The 21,640-nt window shown below is 50.0% G+C and overlaps 3 protein-coding genes across 3 annotated transcripts; 1 reads left to right on the top strand and 2 right to left on the bottom strand.

Annotated features, from left to right (window-relative positions):
• Window positions 1-9: 9 nt before the first annotated feature.
• On the bottom strand, window positions 10-2,810 carry BC939DRAFT_460838 (uncharacterized protein). The gene is made up of 4 exons (XM_051556938.1): window positions 2,312-2,810; window positions 1,737-2,196; window positions 936-1,565; window positions 10-832 (listed from the first exon to the last, which is right to left on the bottom strand). The coding sequence occupies exons 1-4, from the start codon at window positions 2,567-2,569 to the stop codon at window positions 114-116; spliced, it is 2,067 nt and encodes a 688-aa protein (XP_051409056.1). The 5' UTR covers window positions 2,570-2,810; the 3' UTR covers window positions 10-113.
• A 578-nt stretch (window positions 2,811-3,388) lies between these two features.
• BC939DRAFT_495436 (uncharacterized protein) lies at window positions 3,389-10,051 on the top strand. Its single transcript, XM_051559647.1, has 3 exons — window positions 3,389-4,212; window positions 4,354-7,498; window positions 7,623-10,051. The coding sequence occupies exons 1-3, from the start codon at window positions 3,520-3,522 to the stop codon at window positions 9,833-9,835; spliced, it is 6,051 nt and encodes a 2,016-aa protein (XP_051409055.1). The 5' UTR covers window positions 3,389-3,519; the 3' UTR covers window positions 9,836-10,051.
• Window positions 9,922-15,236, bottom strand: BC939DRAFT_460831 (Glycerophosphoryl diester phosphodiesterase family-domain-containing protein). The gene is made up of 10 exons (XM_051556937.1): window positions 15,105-15,236; window positions 14,824-14,935; window positions 14,226-14,661; window positions 13,503-13,860; window positions 12,854-13,409; window positions 12,423-12,770; window positions 11,431-12,332; window positions 11,200-11,317; window positions 10,655-11,115; window positions 9,922-10,545 (listed from the first exon to the last, which is right to left on the bottom strand). Exons 1-10 carry the CDS (start codon window positions 15,135-15,137, stop codon window positions 10,018-10,020), a joined length of 3,852 nt encoding a protein of 1,283 aa, XP_051409054.1. The 5' UTR covers window positions 15,138-15,236; the 3' UTR covers window positions 9,922-10,017.
• Window positions 15,237-21,640: the final 6,404 nt, after the last annotated feature.

The following is a 21,640-nucleotide window of genomic DNA, read 5'->3' as shown; positions in this document are numbered from 1 at the left end:
AATATTTTTGTTGAAATTACTCGTGTTGGGCGAAGCAGCCTTGAGGTTTTATTAAAGATCAAAGGATACAGGGATATGATATGCCGTCAAGTAGCCTATGGCGTAGCTTCGGGTTAATGACTAGATGGGATATCGACAGTAACAGATGAACTGGAGGACAATGGTGGTGTAGCTCTAGTAGAAGACGATGTCTGTAGCTCCTCATCCACTGTTTCGGGTATGTCTACTGTTGTTGCTGTTGTTGTTGTTGCTGTTGTTGCTGTAGCTGTAGGTGTATGTGTGGATGTGGAGGCGTTTGTTTCAGGCGCTGGATGTTGCTGTACAGAACTTGGTGCTGGAACTAGGACGACAACCGATCTAGCCACAGACTCTGTGCTTGGAGCAGTGGATGATGATGATGATGATGCCCTTACAGAAGCCGCTCTCGGTGCTATAGATATGCCTCGAGGTGTAATCAAATGCAGTGGCACTTGACCATGCTCATCCAATTGAAACATCTGGCTGTTATTTGTCGACTCGCTGAACATTGGCAACGAAGGAGCAGATGCGAGAGGCACAGTCGGGCCTGGCCGTGGTCGTGGAGGCCTTCCGCGCAAGCGATCGTGGATTGTGCCAAAGAAATATCCAACGCGATCAATAGCGCTTGTGCCATTGTGTCCTTGTAAGGTCCTGGATGCGACCCATTCGGGTCCCATGACAAACTCAATAAATCGGTCATGAGGAACCACAATGGGGGCATCCTCGCCGTGCCCTGATTCTTCCTCTACGGTTCGAGGGAGACAGTCGTATTTGCATAGTGGGCATGTTGAGCTCTTGCGGACCAGCCAAGGATCTAAGATGAATATAAACGTAAGTAAGAGCAAGGAAAAAAAAAAAAAAAAAAAAAAAAAAAAGCGGCTCTGGACATCATAAAAGAGGCATATCTGACTATTTACCGATACATTCACAATGGAACTCATGGCGACAAGGCAGCATGCGAATTTCCTCTCCATCTGAAAACTCGTCCAGACAAACTGCACAAGTGTCGCTGGTCACTTCGTCCAGTACAGGAGTAGGGTTATTGGTGGCTGCCAATGTTGAGGTCGGTTGCGTCTGCTGCGTAGTGCTGCAGCTGGCATCCAAAGCAGTGGCTGCAGCGACTGCTCCAAGGGATCGAGTAGACTTTCCAGAAATGGACCCTTTGAGAGAGTTGGCGCGGGACGGCGAAGTCGAAGAGCTGCCGTTACCAGTGTTTTCCGCAGTATCGTTTTGTTTGTCCAGTCCTGTGCCACTGCCGCTGCCAGCATTCCTATGGGTTTCATCTGTCGTCTCTTCCGTAGCTGATGCTGATGATACGGTACCCACGGGCGCCACTGCTGCCTCTGTTGTTGTCAACGCCTCCTCTTCCGAGCTAGATGCGTTATGGTCCTGACCATAGATCCTGACAGGTAACTTATCCAGTGCTGCCTTGTCCATGGTGAGTTTTCTCATACGGATGGTACCATTGGGCAGAACATCTGCTCCTCTCGCTAGGGCGTCCATGCGGATGCGCTGTCGTAATGCGTACAGACGACAATGTAGCACGACTATAATTAGTGAGAACGTGTTTTTTTTAGCACCGCCGTTCCTGCCAACTACGGATTTGCAACCAACGGGACGCTTGTGCGTCTTCGCGATCGATTCATTCATGTGATTGATTAGGCCAAATTACCCAAATTAATCTCTCTTTCTCTCTTAGCCCTTGGCTCTCTCCTTACCAGAAACTGTGAAAGAGACCGCGAGCAGGACAACAACGACGATCAGGACAAACTCCCAGACGACGGGCAACTTTTGGTCGACGCTCATAGTGATCCTCACTCGGTTGTAGAAATCGACGCTGCCGCTATCCTGGGTCTGCTGAAGCAGGGTCCTGAGCATCATCCCATCATCGTACGAAATCAGCATCCCAGGGATGCTCAAAGGTGATTCTGAAGAGTTCAATGCGGCAGTTGCACCGTCGAGGGCAGTCGAGCCTGGGTTGTTGTAAACGACTGCAGCAATTGAACTGTTGGCTTGAGCATTGAGCAGTTTGGTGCGGAAGGTGCAGGCATCGTCTGAGGTGGGTCCGCCTCGTCGGATCAGGGCGATCCGTGGTAAGCCGTAAAACTCTGGTGGAGGGAGAGTGTTGTTGGGGTCGAAACCTGGTGTGCATGCGTAACCCATGTCGAACAGGATTGCCTTTGTTATATCCATGGATGAAACAGGTGCTCGTGTTAATAACCAGTCCAGGAGTCTTTTCGTTTCTTTTATTTCAATGTTCATGACGGCACGGACTTTGCAACTTGCTTATTACCGAAAATCCGCCCTTTGGAATGGTGCCTGTCTGGCTGATGATGCCTGCAAGGATGTTGGCACCGCCGACGATCATATCAGCAGAGTCAATAGAGGAGGGCTTGTTCCGAACTGAGATGCGGTCATAGCTGAGTCTGGGCACGGACGACCCAAAGATGTCGGCATGGGCGAGGTTGGAGGAGAGCGAGAGTGTTATGAGGAGGAGGAGGAGGAGGAAGGGGAGTGTGGGGGCCAGGCGGAGTTGCCTCGGAGAAGCCATGGGTGGCGTGTAGCAAGCGGAGAGGGAAACAGGGCAGGGTCCAGGTAGAGAAGAGGGAAGTTGCCCAGTGAGGGACTGGTGGCAAGTCGATTGGTGCGAAATAAAATGAAGCTGAAGAGGAAAGGGAGGGGGGAGATGAATGGAGAAGAGAGGGAAAGAGAGAGAGAGAGATAGAGAGATAGAGATAGAGAGAGAGCGTGTGTGTGTGTGTTGTGTGTGCGTGTGCGTGTGTTCAAATGAGAGAGGATGAGGAAAAACAAGATGAACCCATTTATTTCATTGATCTGTTGGCGTCGACAGAGAAGAGAGCCAGCAGCCAGCAGCCAGCAGCAGCAGCAGCAGCAGGGCACGAAGGATAAGGAGCAGGTCTGGACATGCAGGCCAGTGGGGGACCAAGGTAGCGCACCGCACACGCAAGACAGGAGGACAGGATGTTGCTGGCAGGATGTGGCCGGTCAAGAGGGCTGTTGGTTGCCGGCGCTGGGCGCGGGGGGCACATGCGGGGGAGGGAGTCTACAGAGTGGCAGACAACAGAGTGAGCCCATACGACGTAAGGGGAAGAAAGCGGGCAGAATAAAGAGCCGGAGCAGTCTTTGCTGTCCACGTTGCTATGTTGTCATACGGGCCTTGTCTGCCATGGCATGGGCGCCCCCTCCTACGCAGGCCGCCCGAAGCGCTAGTCCGCGTCGTGGTGGTGGCGTGTCCGACTGCACACAGACTGTCTACAGTAGTCTACACGTCGAGAGAACACGTTGCAGCCAGTCATATCTCGTTTCTCATAAAACTCGTCGGGACTAATACTTCCACCCCACTCCTCCAATCTCATCCCACATATCCCATCATCCCTCATCTCATCCCATCTTTTCTTCTCTCATCTCATCTCATCCCATCCCATCCCATCCCTCCTCATCCCTCCCCATCCGTCCCCATCCCTCCCCTCAACCAGAGCCATGTCGAGCTTAGAACTCGCTCTACAGCGACTCTTGGCAGAGGCTCATCCCCGCAAGGAGCGCGACCTTGTCGAGGCTGCCCAGGGCGCCATGGAAAGACTCCAAGCTTTCAAGCTTGCAACAGCGTCATCCGTCCCCAAACAGTCCATCTCCAACCCCACTCCATCCGCTAGTATCGATGAACCCAGACCTTCAGTAACGACGACAGCAGCAACAACAACAGCAACAACAACAGAGTCCAGTAATAGTGCGATCAAAGCCTCGTCCTCCATTGAATTCGACTCGCTTGATGCAGAAGAATACTGGGTCGTCTTCAAGCTGGCATGTGCTCCATCAGTCTCTAACAAGGTCAAGGTCCTCGCACTTGATGCCCTTCACAAACTGATCGCCCACGGGAAACTCACCGGCGATGCGCCCCTGATACTCCCACCCGCCACCCGCACCACGCCCGTTCCTCCATCTGCCATCGGACGCCCAAAGTTTGCAGCCTTCAGCGAAACGAACGACCTCAGCCATATCGACTGTTCAGATCCCACCGACCACCTTGCCCCTAACCTGCCCGGCGCAAACACAGTCGGTCCGGATCATTATCCTGATCCTCCACGGTTGCTGGATGAGATTGTCCACACGATCTGCATGACCTACCGCGGTCCTGGAACCATTGACGACAATGTTCAGCTTCAAATCATAAAGGTATTGATTGAGCCTTCAAACATTAAACATGATGACAGCGACCCAAAGTAGCTGGCGCATATGGTGCATCGCTCTGTGTCCGATCCTCATCTCATTCTAACGCGACGTCTCCTTTTCTTTTTATTCAACTGATATTCTCAGATTCTCTTGACTATCGTGACATCGTCAACATGCCACGTTCACCACGCGTCGCTCCTAAAAATTATCCAGACCAGCTGCAATATGTACTGCTGGGCAAAGTCTCCGATTCTGCAGGCCACCGCCAAGGCAGGACTGACCCAGATGGTGAACCTCGTCATCTCAAAAATGGAAACGGACGCACACAGTCTCAGGGATCTCGAAAAGACACTCAAGAAGCATTCGATCGTTATTCAGGAGCAATCTCTTTCAGAGGACGGAGCTGAAACGCCCGTTGGACCGGCGCCAGGTGTAGAAGAGGAGACTTTAGAGAAGCGCATCATCGCTGCAGCCGAGTTGGAAACAAGAATTGAGATGCAGTTGGACGAGGAAGAGACAACAGTCGCCACAGCCCAACCCGAGACTGGAAAGAACCAGGATCAGGAGCATAGCCAGATGCAGAACCGGGATGCCCAAGAGGCGGTCGAAAAGTTACCATGCGACATCCCCCTTCCTTCTTCACCTGTTCTCGAGCGAACTCCCTCTATCGCATCAGCCGCGACAGTCGTTACCCCAGAACCCGACAAGCTAAAGGAACCTACTCCCCACGAGGCTGCAATTGCTGCCTGCCGCGTATCTAGACAGGATGCATATCTCACCTTCCGGCTCCTCTGCAAACTCTCGCTCAGGGCCGACATCACACCCAACAATGCACAGCAGGAGGAACTATCGATCCGTGGCCGTGCACTTGTCCTGGAGCTCATTCTCTCCATGATGAACAACTCTGGACCTGTTTTCCAGTCGGACAATCTCTTTGTGGGCGCCGTGCGACAATATCTTTGTGTCTCCCTGTCTCAGAACGGCGTCTCTGCCAACGAGACACTCTTCGAGTTTTCGCTCTCGCTGTTCCTTACTCTGCTCCAGTATTACCGAGCCCAATTGAAGGCCGAGGTCGAGGTGCTGTTCAACGAATTTTATCTTAAATTTCTGGATATGTCGAACGCCACTATGCGACAAAAGGAGATGGTCTTGCAGGGATTGCACAAGATATGCTCCAACCCACAATCTCTTGTCGACATCTATCTCAACTTTGACTGCGACTTTTCAATGGCGTCCATCTTCGAGCACATAGTCAACTCTCTGTCGCGCATCGCCCAGGGTCGAGGAAAGGTCAATGCTTCGGCTACAGTTGGAAACATGATGGGCAAGCAGCTGCTGTTAAACGAGAAGGACGCCTGGACATTGATTCAGGACCGTCGACTGGCCGTGCAAGGGCTGAGGTGTATGGTATCTGTCCTGGATTCCCTGGTGGATTGGTCCAAGGATGTCGGCGCAGTCCTTCCCTTGCCAGAGGCGATTGCAGCAGCAGTCAGCACTGCTACCAGTGCATCCACGAATGGACACACCCGCGATACATTTGCTGAAATGGGAATAACCCCTGCACCAGCCTCACCGCAGCAAGATACCGTCAACGTTGACAGCCCCCCAGGAGGTCTACCTCTTTCGCCTAGATTTGCTCAATCACCTTCCGGTCTTTATAACAAGATGTCGCACCCAGTCATCATCTCCAAGAACCCATTGCTCGCCATGTCTATGCGTTCTCAGCAAAGCTCGAGCTCCAACATGTCTTCGACTTCTGTTAGCACTGTTGGATCTGCGGACTCTTTGGGAGACGATCATCCTGCCGAATTCGAGGAAATTATGACACGCAAGCAGCTTTTTTTGAAGGGAGTCCGGTTATTCAATAGCAAACCCCTGAAGGGTCTCGACTTTTTGATCAAGCAAGGGTTTGTCCAGGACGATTATCAGTCTATCGCCGCATACCTGATGACGACACCCAGTCTTGACAAGGCTGCGATCGGTGAATACATTGGTGACGGAGATGAAAAGGCGATCAAGGTCATGCACGCATTTGTGGATCGTCTTGACTTTACTGGCGTTGGATTTGTGGACGCTCTGCGCATGTTCCTGCAGACCTTCCGTCTTCCCGGAGAATCGCAAAAGATTGATCGTCTGATGGAAAAGTTTGCTGACCGGTACTGTGACACCAACTCAAAGGTCTTTGCGAACGCTGATACCGCCTATACCCTTGCGTTCTCGGTCATTATGCTCAATACGGATCAGCACTCAGATAACGTCAAGCGCAGAATGGACGTCGCTGACTTTATCAAGAACAACCGTGGAATCAATGACAACAGCAACTTGCCTGACGAGTACCTAGCCGAGATTTTCCACAACATCTCCACTAACGAGATCGTGCTGGAGGAAGAACAGGCCAGAGAGGCGAGCAAGTCGAATGCTGCGCCAGTTGGAAATACCAAGCAACGTCAGGAGATGTACGACATGGCTATCTCTCAGATGCAGAAGAATGCCCGCGCTCTCTTGACCGGCAACGAGGGACGCGTCAAGAGCACAGCCGTCTGGAGGAATGCGACCCATGCAGAGCATGTGAAGCCCATGTTTGCCGTGGCCTGCTGGCCAGCTATGGCAACTCTCAGTTTGGCGTTCGAGGAGGCCATCGACCCCAGTATCTTTGCCTCAAAGACTGAGCCCAAATCGCGCGAGTTTGCAGCCATCAATGCCGAGGCCATTGATCTCTGTTTGCGCGGGGTGACCAATGCCATCAGGATCGCCAGCATTTTTCACATGGAAGTCGAGCGCGATGCGTTTATTTCGTCACTGGCCAAGCTGACTGGGATGAACCACGTGAGCGAGATGCAGCCCAAGAATGTCCTGGCGATTCGCACCCTGTTGAAGGTCGCCAACACCATGGGGGAGTATCTAGAAAATAACTGGACCTTGATCTTGAAAACTATCAGCGCCATGGAGCAACTGCAACTGATCCCCCGTGGAGGAAGGGTTTCGACCGAGGGCTTCAATGGAGTTGACTATCAGCACACCTCCTCGAGTAACTCCCCGAACAATTCGACACCTTCGCAGATCCCTCAGAGTTCGTCCAGACGAAAGACTTCTCTATCTGCCATGATGAACGAGTTCCAGTCCCAGGACACCATTATTGCGATCGACAAGATTTTCGCCAACAGCACCTCATTGAGCGGAGATGCTATTGTTCATCTTTTCAAGTCCATCTGTGCTGTGTCCTTGGATGAGGTTGAGGGATCCCGTAACGCGCCTAGAATGTACATGCTTCAGCGAATCGTTGAAATTGGTATGGATCATACCCCTTCCCTTCTTTTTGACCCGCGCAAAGGCATCGATATTGTACTCCATTGAAGGAGATGCTGACAACTTCGATTTTATACTTTGTTATTTTGTTTGCGGCGATTTTATAGCTGACTACAACATGGTCCGTATTCGTTTCGAATGGACCCAGATCTGGCGTATCCTCCAGTCGTACTTTAACGCCGTTGGCTGCAGCTCGAACGCAAACGTGTCCACTTTTGCGATCGATTCCTTACGACAACTTGCGATGAAATTCTTGGCCCGAGATGAGCTGGCGCATTTCAACACACAAAATGAACTGCTGAGGCCCTTTGAACACATTTATAAGAATAACCCTTCGGCAGCAATTCACGATTTGATCATCCAGAGTCTTCGACAGATGATCACGGCTCGCGCCAGCAATATTCGTTCAGGATGGAAGCCCATGTTTGGAGTCTTTGGCAGGACAGCGACCCACGGCAACGGCGCTCTCGTCGAGAATGCTTTCGGGATTGTACAAATGATTTATGAGAGCAGTTTTGAAGTGATTGAGACGAGCTTTGTCGACTACGTCAACTGCCTTGTCGAGTTTTGTTTCAACTATGACGAAGAGATCGTCAACGGCGCCATGGTCCTGCTTAAGAAATGTGCTCGAGGACTCTGGTTAGAGGCTAGGGCTGTAGCGGATGCCAAGGAAGAGCAACCTCAGCAGGGGAAGCATTCGGGAGAGAATCAGCCCAAAGAGAGTGCAGTCGATGAGGAGGATGAGGACATGTTCTTCTTGAAATGGTTCCCTATCGTGTACGGGCTCTCTCGTGTTGTGATCGATTCTGAACTACCCAATGTCCGATCCAGAGCCCTAGTGACTCTCTTTGAGATCTTGAACGGCTCTGGAGAGATTTTCGAATCGCAGTATTGGTCCAAGATCTATCGCGTGGTGTTGATGCCCATCTTTGAGGATCTCAAGGATCCTGACTACAAGAGACGGGACCTGACAACGACTATCTGGATTCAGGCGCTTCGACTGATGATCAACCTCTACTCTCGTCAGTACCACCAGGTCTTCTATGCGCAGACGGATTTCTTAAAGGGATTACTCGAACTCATCACGCTGTTGGTGAGCAAGAAGAGTGAGAACCTGGGACAGATGGGTATCTTTTGCCTGAGCCAGCTTGTCATCAAGAACGGCGCCATGTTTGACGATGAACGATGGGAACTCGTCACATCGACATTGGAGACGATATTTGAGATGACAACGCCGCACGAGGTGATGGTTCTAGATACTGGCGCCAATCCCGGTACGCAGGTCACAGAAAGCGCCGCTGTCAATGAGGGCACACCATCGACCGCTTCAGCGCCAGCGCCCAAGTTTGACTTCCAGGAGACAGTGACCAAGTGCGCGATCCATCTAGTGGCGATTACGTTCGTCAAGGACATGGCTCTGATCGACTTGTCGTTATGGCCTTCGTCGTCGTCGCCTTTTGCTGCCCACCACGTTTCTGCGCCATCGAACCCAGCACAGGTCCAGCCTCAACAGGTGCAGGGCGACCGCGAGTCGGCTGTTGGCGCTCGCTCGTCTTCGTTCTCGGGCGCATCGGTTTCTGATCAGCAAGGAGCCGCTTCAGGTCCATTGACCAAGCCCCGGTTCCTGCACAGCATGCCAACAGGACTTCGTCATCGGTGGTTGGAGTGCCTCCGTAAGTCCTATAGGTTCGTGAGGTCGTTCAACGACAACTACGAGCTCCGACACTATCTCTTCAAGTCTGGACAGATCCAGCAGATGCCCAACATGTTTAAGCAGGAGAATTTGGCGCTGACGACGTATGTGTCGGTCCTGTTTGACTTTTACCGTCAATTTGGAGATGGAGAAGGATACGATGCAGAGGATGAGATTCAGGCAGTTCTGGAGCCCCTGGTACAGGAATCAAAACTGATCGTGGCTAGGTACTTGGGCATGCTAAGCGAACCTACTAAGTACCCCAAGGACGTGATTGTAAACCAGTCGCAGCTAACGATCATGGTATTGCGCGAGCTGCAGAGGACACCAATCTGGTGGCCTAATGCGGTGATGGTGACATCGGTTGGTAGTCCATCCCCTTCGTCCTCGCTGTCGAAGCGATCTTCGCCCACGACATCGCCCTCGCCGACGGGTCAAGCCAACGGAGGTCGTCAACAAACTGCAACATCAGCAGAGGCGGACAAGAGAAAGTACCAGGGGCTGCGAAAAGAGTTGCCTGATTACTTCCGATTGGCGATTCGGTTAGTGGGCGTCGAACGGACAGATGTCCGTGTTGCGCTTCAGGAGTTTATGGGTCGTGTCGGCGAGCTGCTGATCCTGGAATGATACGCTTTATATTCAACCTCAAAAAAATAAATTGTGAAATACCAATGCTGCGAACAAATGAATTCGACATGAAAGCAATTATACTAGTCTATCGTAGTTAAAGATGCTCTAAAATATAGTTATTACCCTGTCTAATTCTCTCTCTCTTTCTCTCTCTCTGATTTCAATGTCCAACCGATCCTCTACTCTGATTGTTGTAGTCCCTTCCTGACAGCCAGTAAACAATCAACAATAACAGCATCAACACCATGCCTCCTTTGTAACTTTGCGTTCTCGACGTCGTTATTATCAGCGCCATAGGTAAAGACCAGCAATCCTGTCTCCTTGATGCCTCTGACTAGGTTGGGTGCCTCGATGATCGGCAAGCTGTGTGTGACAATACCGAGCAGATCGATCGAGGTGGCGAAGCGGACAGCTCCCTGGATAGAGTTGCAGCGACGATCGGCCACGACAGAGGTGCCACCGTCCGTCAAAAAGAAGACAGGATAGTTGGGCTGCTTCATATTGAGCAACAGACAAATGTCTGGATGGAAGGACGAGAAGATGATATTGCGGTCCGGGTGGGTTTGGTCGTGGTCATAGACCTCCTGCAGGATTCGATCCACGAATCGGTTCATTTCAAACGAGTACAGTGGAATATTGGCGTCCTCGGCTTCGTCCAGCATAGGGTACTTGACCTCAATGTTGAATCCAATGCTGGTTGGGACCGTCTAGTAATTAAAAATAAATAAGCGATAAGCAGGGATTGAGCTATGTACAATTCTTATTTAAACCGAACGCTGGAGCCTGAGGTGGGCCATTGGGAGATTTGGCCCATACCACAAACGTATCCTTCAATGTCGCGAACGGTGCCTGAATAGTCCCAAGACCATTGCCCTTCATCTTGGCCGCAGGATTGGCAGGTTCTGTCCCTGCCGATATGGCTTTCATTTTCGACATGGCTCCTAAACTGTTTGACCGCACCACCCGTGTTGTCAGCGGGCTGTTCTCTCTAACGGAATCATTTTCTGAGTCGTGGGTGGACCTCCTTATCAGCTCGGGCTTGCTAAGGACCGATTTCGACGCTGAAGAAGGTGGCGGGGCTAATGACAAATTTCGCGGCTGGTCCGGTTTTGGCGATGATGGCTGCGATCCGCTGTCGTGGTGACCGCGCCTCTTCTTAGTCGAGAGGTTCTGGAACTGCTCCAGTGTGATGGAGCTGACAGGGATATCCAATCCGGTTTCCGTCACCGTCCAGTCATGGTACAGAACGGGGACCATGTCCTTTGTCATTTGAACGTCTATTTTTGGTTAAAAATATGAATGGGATCTGTTATAAATATCGCGAAATGTTCGTCGTACCATACCGCACAGTATGAACTTACCGAACTCGACATATTCAGCTCCAAGATTGGCGGCTGTGACAAATGACAGGAGAGTATTTTCCCCAACCTGGAGGTTCGATACCTTCCTGTTCATACCAAGACCACGGTGGCCAATAACCTATAAAATATCATAGGAAAGAGAACATGAGCAACTGAACATAGGATCAAATCTAGAGTCGAGGACTATCGTCAAAATGAGTAGAGCTATGGGTCAGCTTACGCTCGCCTTACCGTTGTCGTCAGGCTCTTCCAGTACGTGTGCTTGCTCCCGACTTTAAGATTCTCGTGTTTGAAGGGACGGACGACCGCGAATTCGACCCTGACGCGTCCGATTATATTCATCTTTTCGACACCAAAGATAGGAACCGTCATGTTCATCCCCTGCAGAGACGTCATAGCCGGATGCTGGTTGAAGACATCCTTACGCAAGTTGTCCAAACTGGACAGAAGCGCTGTTCCACGTCCAACCAGGTTGTTGCTTGACGAGCCAAATGTGGGGTACACCGAAAAGTTAAGAATGGTTTCCTCTGGATTGGGTGCATAGAACACAATTTGCTCATGATAGCTCGAATCCTTGAGAGGCAAATCCACTATGACTTTCTCTCCTGCCGTCGCATTTTCCGCTGTGATCTCGAGCGAAAAAGCCGTACTGGCTGTCAAGAAAGAATGGCTATCCCCATTCAGGTAGAGTTCGATGGGCTCCACAGTACTGCGAGAATCGTTTGATCCCAGGGTGACTACAATCAGAGACTCTTCTTCCAGATATTTGTGTCCATATGCCCTTTGCGCAGTCTTGGATAACTTAGCATTGCTTTTGCTACTCGACATTGGAGGCGAATCGGATCGCTGGAACTTTGGTGATTGAGAACCAGAGGCGCCTTGGAGCATGGGCTGAGTAAACGATGGGCTGCCCTTAGTCGGTGTTGCCTGTCCCAATTCGACGCCTCCATTCAGCTTCGACAGTTGCTGTCTCTCATCGAGGGTGCGAGAAACTGGGCGAAGCAGAGCTGCGCAGGCGTTATTGGCGGCAAATACGGCATGTTCGTGAGGATTCCACGAGGAATAGTCGTAGACATTGGGGTTGGCTCCAGCATCAAGCAGAACCTTGACAACCTCAGGATGGTTTTCGATAGCTAGTTACAACATATAAAACACGCGACTTAAGTATTGCTGTCGCTTGGCATGTGTGTTGGTTCGCTTGCTGTTCATAGCAATGCTTTTACCTGCAAGATGCAATGCGGTCCATCCGTAGTACCGTTCCCGTAATTCTAGGTTGGCTCCAGCTCCTGCTCCGGTTCCAGCACCAGAGATCAGCAGCCTCACGCACTCAGTGTGCCCGTTCTTGGAGGCGATGATCAGGCAGGATTCGCCGTCCTCGTCTTGGGCATTCAAGTTGGCGCCAAACTGTACAAGGAGCCTGGCTGCGTCAACGTGTCCCAAGCGACATGCAATCGATAGAGGGGTGTAGGTATATACCGCATGCAGGTTGACCTCTGAGCCGATCAAGGGGTTGAGGACGGTCTTGGGCATCGAGGGCAGGACCTTGGGGAGAGAAGGATGGGTGACGTAGGCTGAATGTAGCATAGAGAAAGTAGGAGAGTCAGAATCATTGCCCGGTGTGCACGATCTCCGGTATCAAAGGAGTGTAACTTACCATTTGTAACTGCATCGACATCCTGAATCCCACCTTCCTCAACCAGAATCTCCAAGACGCTAGCCTTGCCGCGCGACACCGCGTAAATAAGGGGAGTGAATCCGTCGGTATCAAACCAGTAGGGATCTGAAAAGCTGATGAATTCCCCAGAGGACTTTAAATCGTTAATGAGTGCCCTGGTGATGTTGGGGAAGCCATGCATGGCCGCGTAGTGCAAGGGGCGACGTCCATAGATATCCCCAGTTGATTTCAATGTGCACAGGGGATCCTGTTGTGCACAGGTCGAGAGTTGCTTTAGGATAAATACAATCAACTCGGGATCGTCCCGGAGCACGGGCGCTTGATGATGGTGCTTTGAACCATTGGCCTGAACTTCAGATATGTTGTCGCTTGTCTCGGTCGTTTTTGTAAAGCTACCGCCCTCGATCGCCAGTCTGTGAAGTACAGTTTGCTCGTTGACATTGACCATAAGGGTTCCAGCTCCGAAAGACATGATCCAAGTAATGCACCGGAACGCCTTTTCTTCACATGCTTTCCTGAAGAGCGATCTTGGAAGCTATTATTGCGAAAAGCAACTGGCCACGTTCGATTATCCTTTCTCAGGGCATACAGCTAGTGGATCGCTAAAACGAAACATCAGGCATCTTACTTGTCCAAGACGTCCAGACTGCGCAGAGGATAAAATTACATCCTTCAATTCTGGTGCCTCCTTCAACCTCGTATCGATAATGGCCTTGAGAGTGTCCACATCGTCGCGCTCTACGGCCTTCATCGCGTCTCCGATCTGTTGTTCTGTCAATCCCATGCGGGACTCGATGCTGGCGCGCTTTGGAGACAGTCCGGACCTGAACGGAGGATGATCTGCAACCACGGCCCTCATCTCCCGGATGAGGACGTCGATCGTCACAGTCATCTCCAGAAGCTGACCGTCAAATACAAATGGAAGCAGGCTGATCTTTGTAGCCAGATAGCCTTCGCGGCTGACCGTGACCATGCGCTTGTCGAACCTAACAGGATATACATGTTGGTTTTAAACACATTTAGTACCAGTTAGAAGGTGTCATTCTGCCATCATTCAAATGCAAGGAACCAAAAGAGGGGGCCGATCCATTTGGATAAACAATAATGCCTTGCGTCGTTCTCAACCCAGAATGTTTAGCGTCTAATTCGGCACGTCAGGATGAAATGAACAGAGAAATGATACGCGCACAGCACACACGTGTAAATTCTAATGGGTCGGAAGGATGGTAATCGGATCGGCGACAATTGACCCCAGAAACTGACGGCTGAATACAATCCACTCCCAAGGAACACGTTCAGCGATTGTGCCAGCCGCATAGGTGGGGCGAGGAAACGCCGTTCAATGGCTTACTTTTTAAGAATCTTTTCGACTGCCCTTCTGTTCATTTCGGCGAACCACGAGAGTTTCGACAGCATCTCCTTGGTATCCACCATAGCTTGAAGACACTCTGCATCGGCCTCGGGGTCACTGATGAAGGGCGAGGGCGGGACCAGAGAAGCGTTTCCGCTTACTCCTGAAACAGACCCCTTGGGCGTGGTCACAATTGACAGGTCCAGGCGCTCTTTGGACCCTGGTCTTGAAGGTGTCTTTGGGTCGCAAATTGCTGCATGTGCTGAAGCTGAAGTTGGTACGGCCGGCGTCCCAGCAGCTGTGGCGGCGCTGATGGTGGGATTAAGACGCCTTGACTTTTCAGAGAGGATGCGGAGTCTTCGCTCGAGCTCTGAACGCTTATACACAAAAAAGTTGTTGACCTTTTCGACCTCTCTGTCCAAGTAGAAGATGAACGCTATAGCATTGGAAAGAGACGAAGATAGGCCACTCGGTCAATTGTGTCCTGGCTCCATTCACAAGTTCATTGCATGATGCAACCATCACGACGTTGCGCGATGGCATTAAGTGTACATCGCTCGGGCGAAATAGAGTTTCTTAAACTAATATAATATAATACCGGTGACAACGTCGTCCATGGAAGATTCCCCACTGACAAGAGCCTCCTGGCCATTCTTGATCTCTTTCTTGAGTCCCTTGTAGGAGAGGTAGTGGCGGCTCCACTCAGGGATCTGGCGTAGAGGAGTTGAAGGCACATTGTTCAATTAGGGTCATGCGTTTGCGTGTTCAGAGGCGTTGGGTATTTTGCCGGGTTGGCGGCAGGCAGGATTTATGAAGGACGATGTGTAGTTTCTGATCCCAGATTATAATTTTGAGAATGCGGAGGGTTGCCCAATGTACCTGATTCCTGGAGAGGGCCTTGCCGAACTTCATGCTGCCAAATGGACGAAGATACTATGGGGGAGGAATGGAGGGCAAAGAGAGATGAAGAAAGGAAAAGAGGGAGGCAAGAGACGAAAATGAATAAATGAATAGAGAGGTCATGCACAAAGAAACAATCCAAAAGTGAGCAACCCAAACACAACAGCAAGAGCTGATCATACGCCCCACAGTCATTGCGATGCGATGAATCTAGACAGGGGATCCATCACCATCCGCAATCCCGAAGGAGGGGTAGGCGAGTCAACCCAGACCAAGGAGTCTGCTCTATATGCTCATCCTCATTGTAATTGAACTCCATGGTATTTCTTTCATGTGAACAGCTGTCGCCAGTTAAAATACAATGCAAAGAGCGGCGGGCTTGGAGACTGACCGATCCTCTCTTGCATTCTCTGCGCAGCCTCCCCGCGGGTTCATTCCTGGGCTCCTGGGCGGCATGGGTGGATCTCGAACTTTGAAGACCCGATTCTCAAGCCGTCCAGCCAGGCATCCTTCGAAGGACTTCCCATTGGTTGTCGGACTGAGTTATCCCTGCAGATGTACTTGCAAAAATTACAGCCAATGGATGATACCTCGCATTGGTATGTGAACATATCTGTTGAGTAACTGCATACTTCAGTCCATGCACACATCATCACATCATGAACAGTAGATAGAATCCAAGATGATTAAAATGGATCCGGCTCACTCATTGTATGTGTCGAGAATGTGACATGCAGAGTGTAGCTGCAATGCACTCGGAGGCACGCTTCATCCCCCTTGACACCTGCAGAACTGCCCGCTTGTAGTTGTCCCGCTGCATGAATGCGCCAAAAAGGAAAATGCATCACAAATGAACAGAGGAGATCATGCGTCGCACAGCATTCAGAAAGCGATCAAGAGACGCGGGACGCGTTACACGACAGGCAACTCGCATAGGTGCATTCATCTTTGTATGAGCTTGCAGCGCCTAGACCCACACAAAAGCCGTAGCTGTAAATTACATGGCGCAAAGAAATTTGCCTTTTCTTTCGATGCAGCAACAAAATACAGGACCATGGGTCTACTGCTATCAAATGCGTTCGAGAGCACTAATCCCGCATAAACCTATTTATCGTGACTTCTGTGCTTCCAGTTGCACAGGGCGAAGTAGCATTCTCGAAAGAATGAAAAGAAGGCTCATGATCATCATACAACAGGCCACGTAGGGAGCAGGGGTCATCGGTTCACCACTTATGCGGTCATTGATTGTGGAATATGGATCCATTGCGACATAGTCGAGGCGGGCAGCTTGCTATTTGCTTTCTGTCCCAGCTGCAGCTTTCCTTCAGACCACAGTAATAAATCCATCTCATGTCTTTGAGGAGGGTAGGATAGCCTACTTGACAATCTCTTATTTGAAAAAATACATGATGCATTTGCCGAAGATAAAGGCAATTTGAGCGTAAACAAGAAGACCTCTCGTGAAATAGCCGGACGTGTAAACATAGGAAAGGTGTTACTTAGGCCATAGGCCCGATTTTCAGGATAAACGAGTTACATGGGGTTCTTCCGGGGATTGACTTGCATGCTCAACGTGGCAAATGGATTTCCGCATGGGTTGTCAAATAAGACTGACAACCCAGGTTGCAAAGTAGATCATTGGGCTATTCTATTTGACAACCCCCTAGTTTAACAGTCCCATTTAGCATGCTATTTGGCAACCGGGGTTGTCAAATAGCAGATTTTTATTTCTTGGCAACCCATGCGCGTTGCCCAATAGCGCGTCGCGTTTTCATGGGCCTACCGACGTATCCTCGTGTTCTGCTGTGTATAGATGGATAGTCCTCAAATGTGCCAAGAACCGGTACGTACATGTTGGGATGGAGTGTAGAGGTGCAGCTCCAACTGTGTGGATGAGAAGTGCCAGCGTGTACAGTGTATGATTCCAAGCAAGTATAATTTATTGAACTAATCTACATAGCAAATGTCTATAAAAGACTACGGAGAATATTACCTTAAACATGCTTCAAGACTTTCGGGTACCATGTATCTCATGTTCATGTGAGTCTGTTAAAAAAAAAACCTCAGCGGAATTAGGCGCAGCACTTTGGGCGTCGTAGAGCACTCAGTTCATTTGAAATGCTGCCCTATTCGACAGGGAAGTCTTTATGGGGAAGGGATCATGCAGTCATAAAGCCGGGCTATGCACTGCTTAGCACAACTGCCAATTCATGAATTCATGGTATTACGGACTTCATTCGTTGCTGCTATTCTCGCTGCTATTTTTTGGACCCCTCTTTTCCCCACCACCCCCCACTCCTACAATATCACTGTTCATGATCACACTCGGCCTCTTAATGGTCTTGCTAGTCTTGGTCCGCCACCTTACCCATGATGTTCTCAATGATAGTGGCCTTAACCTCATGTTCCTCGTCGCTGTTAGCCGGCAGATTCTGAGAGTCGATGGACAGGGAAGGGGTGTCTTGAGTGCAGGCGGAGTAAACTGAACTAGCTTCTGATAAATCCGGTATGATGAATGGTGCTCCTTCATCTATATCACAGCAATAGTACAATAGCATTAGAAGGCGTCGAAAGTGCAGGTAGGGTGTTGAAGAGATCTTTGATATGCGAAAAACTGGCGGACTGGAAGCTGCGATCTCTGTGTTCCTGGCAGGGCGTATATTATGTCCCATGCTTCTCAAAACCTGAACGCAAGATGGCACATCGCTCAAAGCTTCTACCATGTTCACCATTGCATCCTCATTGTAATGGGGTCGACTGGCTATCTTCTGTACGTTCTTGGCTCGCTATGATAATGATATGATCCTCTCGTCCAAATGCTTTACTGTAACAAGGCGGGGAGTGGAAACAAGAACTGCCTTTAATAATATTGCTGTGCACGGATATATATACCACGTATATGACTACTGTTGCATTTACCATGTTAGTTGTTGCGATTGCTGATGCCCCAGTGCTCTTGACTCGTCCATTCAGATCGTTTGCGAAGCAAATGAACTTCTCGTCCATCCCTTGCAGTCGCTTGATAATGATAGTCAAGTTCTCTAATATCGTTTCCTTGAAAACCAAGGGGGCCGCAACTTGTGTTTTGTCCTGTGGAAGGATGGCGGTGGTAGTGACCGGTAAATGACTAGGATGGACGTATGGGTGATACCTAGCGTTTGCTCCACTGGCTGCTGCTGCTGCTGAAACTGTTACTGCTGTCGCTGCTGTTACAGCTATGTCTGCAGTGGTGTTCCCCAACTAGATTTATGCGCGTGTAGCGACGTGAAAGACCCGAAGGATCGGAAGAATTTTTGAATAACTTTTTTTTTTTTTTTTTTTTTTTTTATTTTTTTTATTTTTTTTTTTTTATTGACGCCAGATCCCCCCAGGCGTGCAGGCGTGCCACAGGCTGCATTGTCCAAGCCTCGGCTTGGACTGTCAGCCGGCCGATAGTTACCTAAAGATAGCTATCAAGAGGCCCCCACTAAACTAATGTAAAATGAGGAACCAAATACCTATGGTGCACATTCTGAGTCGTATGGTTTCTAATACTTGAGCCGGGGCCCAAAACCGCTACGCAACCTGTCGGGTCCGATGGGTCCTCTCCTAGTTAAGATCACGGGCCAATATGAATTTTATCCTCCTTCCTCTCTCCATCTCGTTCAACACCACCTTTCCCTGGAGATGGTCCACCAAGCGGCTGTCTGCTCTCCTCCTCGCCGCTGTCGTAACCTCCTCTTGGGGCTGTTGTCTCACAAAGCCCTGGGTCTCACCTCCTACCTGGACCCCGGCTTTCTTCATCCTCGTGCATATGCCCTCGGACTTTTCCCATGCCACTGTGGCACTACATCGCTCCTTCCATAACTCCTCTCGGCCAAAAGCCTCAACTCGTTCTACAAAACGTCCAACCAGGTAAGCCGCGATGCTCTTCGACGTCTTCAAGAGTAGCGCCCAATCCGTTGTCAGGAACTTTGGTACGGGCCCGTGGTATATGTCTGTCGTTGTCCATAGCCTGGTAGGCGGTGCTGCCTGCTGTACGTTTTCTTGACTGCTCACTCCTTCTCCTTCTTCCTCATGGACATTCTCTCTGTCCTCGCCACCATTGTCCCTGTCTCGCCGCTCCTCCAGCAGCCTTATCCAGTCATCATCTCGCGTATCCACCATCGTTTCCACTCCCCGGATATCACGCAGACTCCACCAAAGGGTGTCTAACTCGCACGCGGTAAAACTCGGTTCGGTGCGTGTGAATTGTCGACCATCCTTGATTGCCTCCTCCATGTCGCACAACCACTTTTTCCTCGCCTTATCTACCAAGGTGCGTCCAAGACTTAGAACCCCATCAAGTGTCTTTCTCCATTCTTCCTGTCGTCTGTTCTGTGTGACTCTGCAGACCCAGAGGTGCTGGGCATCCTCCACCATGGTAAGGCACACTTGGCATCTGTCAGTGGTATACAGATTCGGCTTCCACCTGTGCATGTACTGCATGGTTGGCAGCATACCATGGATTTTCTTGATCCTGTGGGATCGATGGTTGCAATCCGCAAGGCTGGTGAAAAAACCCCCTGGCGGATTTTTCTCATGTATTATAGCAAGGCTGGATCGCCACTCCACTTCTTCCCACTGCTGAATAAATTGTTTCGTTCGTTGTTGACAAGTCCATGCATGATGATTTCTGGCTGCAGACTGATGCTTGATCAATTGGCGAATGTCGTCCTCCGCTGACTGACCACAGAAAGTCGTATGTGTCTTCATGCTCGTGAAATATTGTGTGTTCAGTTGCCATGGCCGTCGCCCACTGTCGTGTGCGTAGGAATTTTTGAATAACTGTCAGAGTTTAGCTCTGATTAGTACTGTCATGTGACGCTAGACGCGTCTAAGAATGGATGAGGAAAGGCGGCACTTCAAGAACCATAGATTACTAATCAGGACCTTTATTCTTCTGATATATATAAGACAAGATAGACTATATAGTAAAACCCGAGTTCATATACTCACAGCAGTCTAGTCAATAAACAATTGTCTTCACCCATTCGTCTTTGTTTACTCACCTTGTTCACTCGCCTCCCCTCGTTTCCACCCTCGTTTGTCCCACGTTCACCCACAAGTCTTACAATAACCAAGGTTATTTTCGCTGGTGGCCCTGCAGGACGAATTCGCACTCACGAAAGTGCGCTCGTGGGTTCGAGGAGAGGATTGACTTGATGGGACATTCATCACTGGTGCACACACAATACATATCATACATGGGGTCTCTCTCCACATCAACCATGATGTGGATCGAAGTGTTCACAAATGAGACCTTTAGGGTGGCATGAGAGCGTAGCTTGTGATCGGCGGTCTGTTTCTCTGTAGGAAGGAGGCAGTTCTTGTAGTCTTTGCACATCGGTCCTCGAGCCATGTTGGGAGTATGTATGATACAGGACGATTTCCGATGTGATTCTGAGTGTGGGTGTGGGTGAGTGGCAGGCTTTTCTGCTTGCATACATGGTCAAAGTGAGCGTCTCTAGCAATTCTATTTCTTATCGTCTTTTTTTGCGGGGGTTACGAGGGGTTACAGGGGCTACGGGAGTTACGGGGGTCCTAGAAGGTTTAGCTGCTTGCATGCGTGGTCAAAGTGGGTGTCTCTAGCAACTTTATTTCTTTGAGTTCGTTCCGGATGAGCAACATCCACGGTTTTTCAGGACGTGATGGCAGATTGTTGTAGCTGGCGCGTAACAAATAATGATCCGTGCTAGGCGATCAATGCAATGTCAATCGTAATCTGGATTTCTGTCAATGACACTCCGCTTCACTCTAATCGTAGTCATCAGGAACGCCAACCTACGTTGCAGCGAGGTTTGCTGTTTGTTTGGTTGCCTTGATTCATGCCAACAGCTGTACTACATTGTTTTTGGACTCTCCTGCAAAGGCTAACTATAGTCACCATCAAGAGTTGGACCCGAGAGTTGGTCCTGCTCCCATGAACATCTGGACCCTATAAATGGTGCTCCTACTGTATGCTCTTCCCTGCATGTCTGCGAAAGGTTTATGCTCGGTTCAGTACGCTATGATGTCTTCGGTGCTTCGCCCATTTCCTACAACATTCCAGAATACTATTGGCATCGACCCAGCCAGTATAAAAACCCTATCTAAACGTAGAACTAGATAGCAGCATTCACACGAATAAAGTCCTCCTTTCTCCCTAGATCGGCTCATCCCGGATAACGTCGTTTGCAATGCCTTGGCAGCGTTAGCTGGTGTCACAGGACTATATCCCAGGAAACCTTAACGGGATTAAGCGTCGGATCACAGAACCTGCAACAGCAGCAGAGTCAAGGGGTCAAGGGCAACGGTCAAGTAGGAACGCGTAGAAATGAATGCTATTTAATGATCTAATTCATAGTCTACAGATTGAAAAAAGCGCAAAGGAAGGCCGCCTGAAAGCTTCCTTAGATGTCCTGCGTTCCATCATTGGTGAACGCAACAAACAGTGGATTTTCGATGTCGACTACAAATTGGATATTCATTGGAAACGCCAACAGCATGTTCTACTT

The sequence above is a fragment of the Gamsiella multidivaricata genome, assembly GCF_025024155.1.
Source record: "Gamsiella multidivaricata strain RSA 2152 chromosome Unknown BC939scaffold_64, whole genome shotgun sequence".
Classification (NCBI taxonomy): domain Eukaryota; kingdom Fungi; phylum Mortierellomycota; class Mortierellomycetes; order Mortierellales; family Mortierellaceae; genus Gamsiella; species Gamsiella multidivaricata.
Note: the sequence above shows the minus strand (reverse complement) of the source record. Positions and strands in the feature narration are given on the sequence as shown.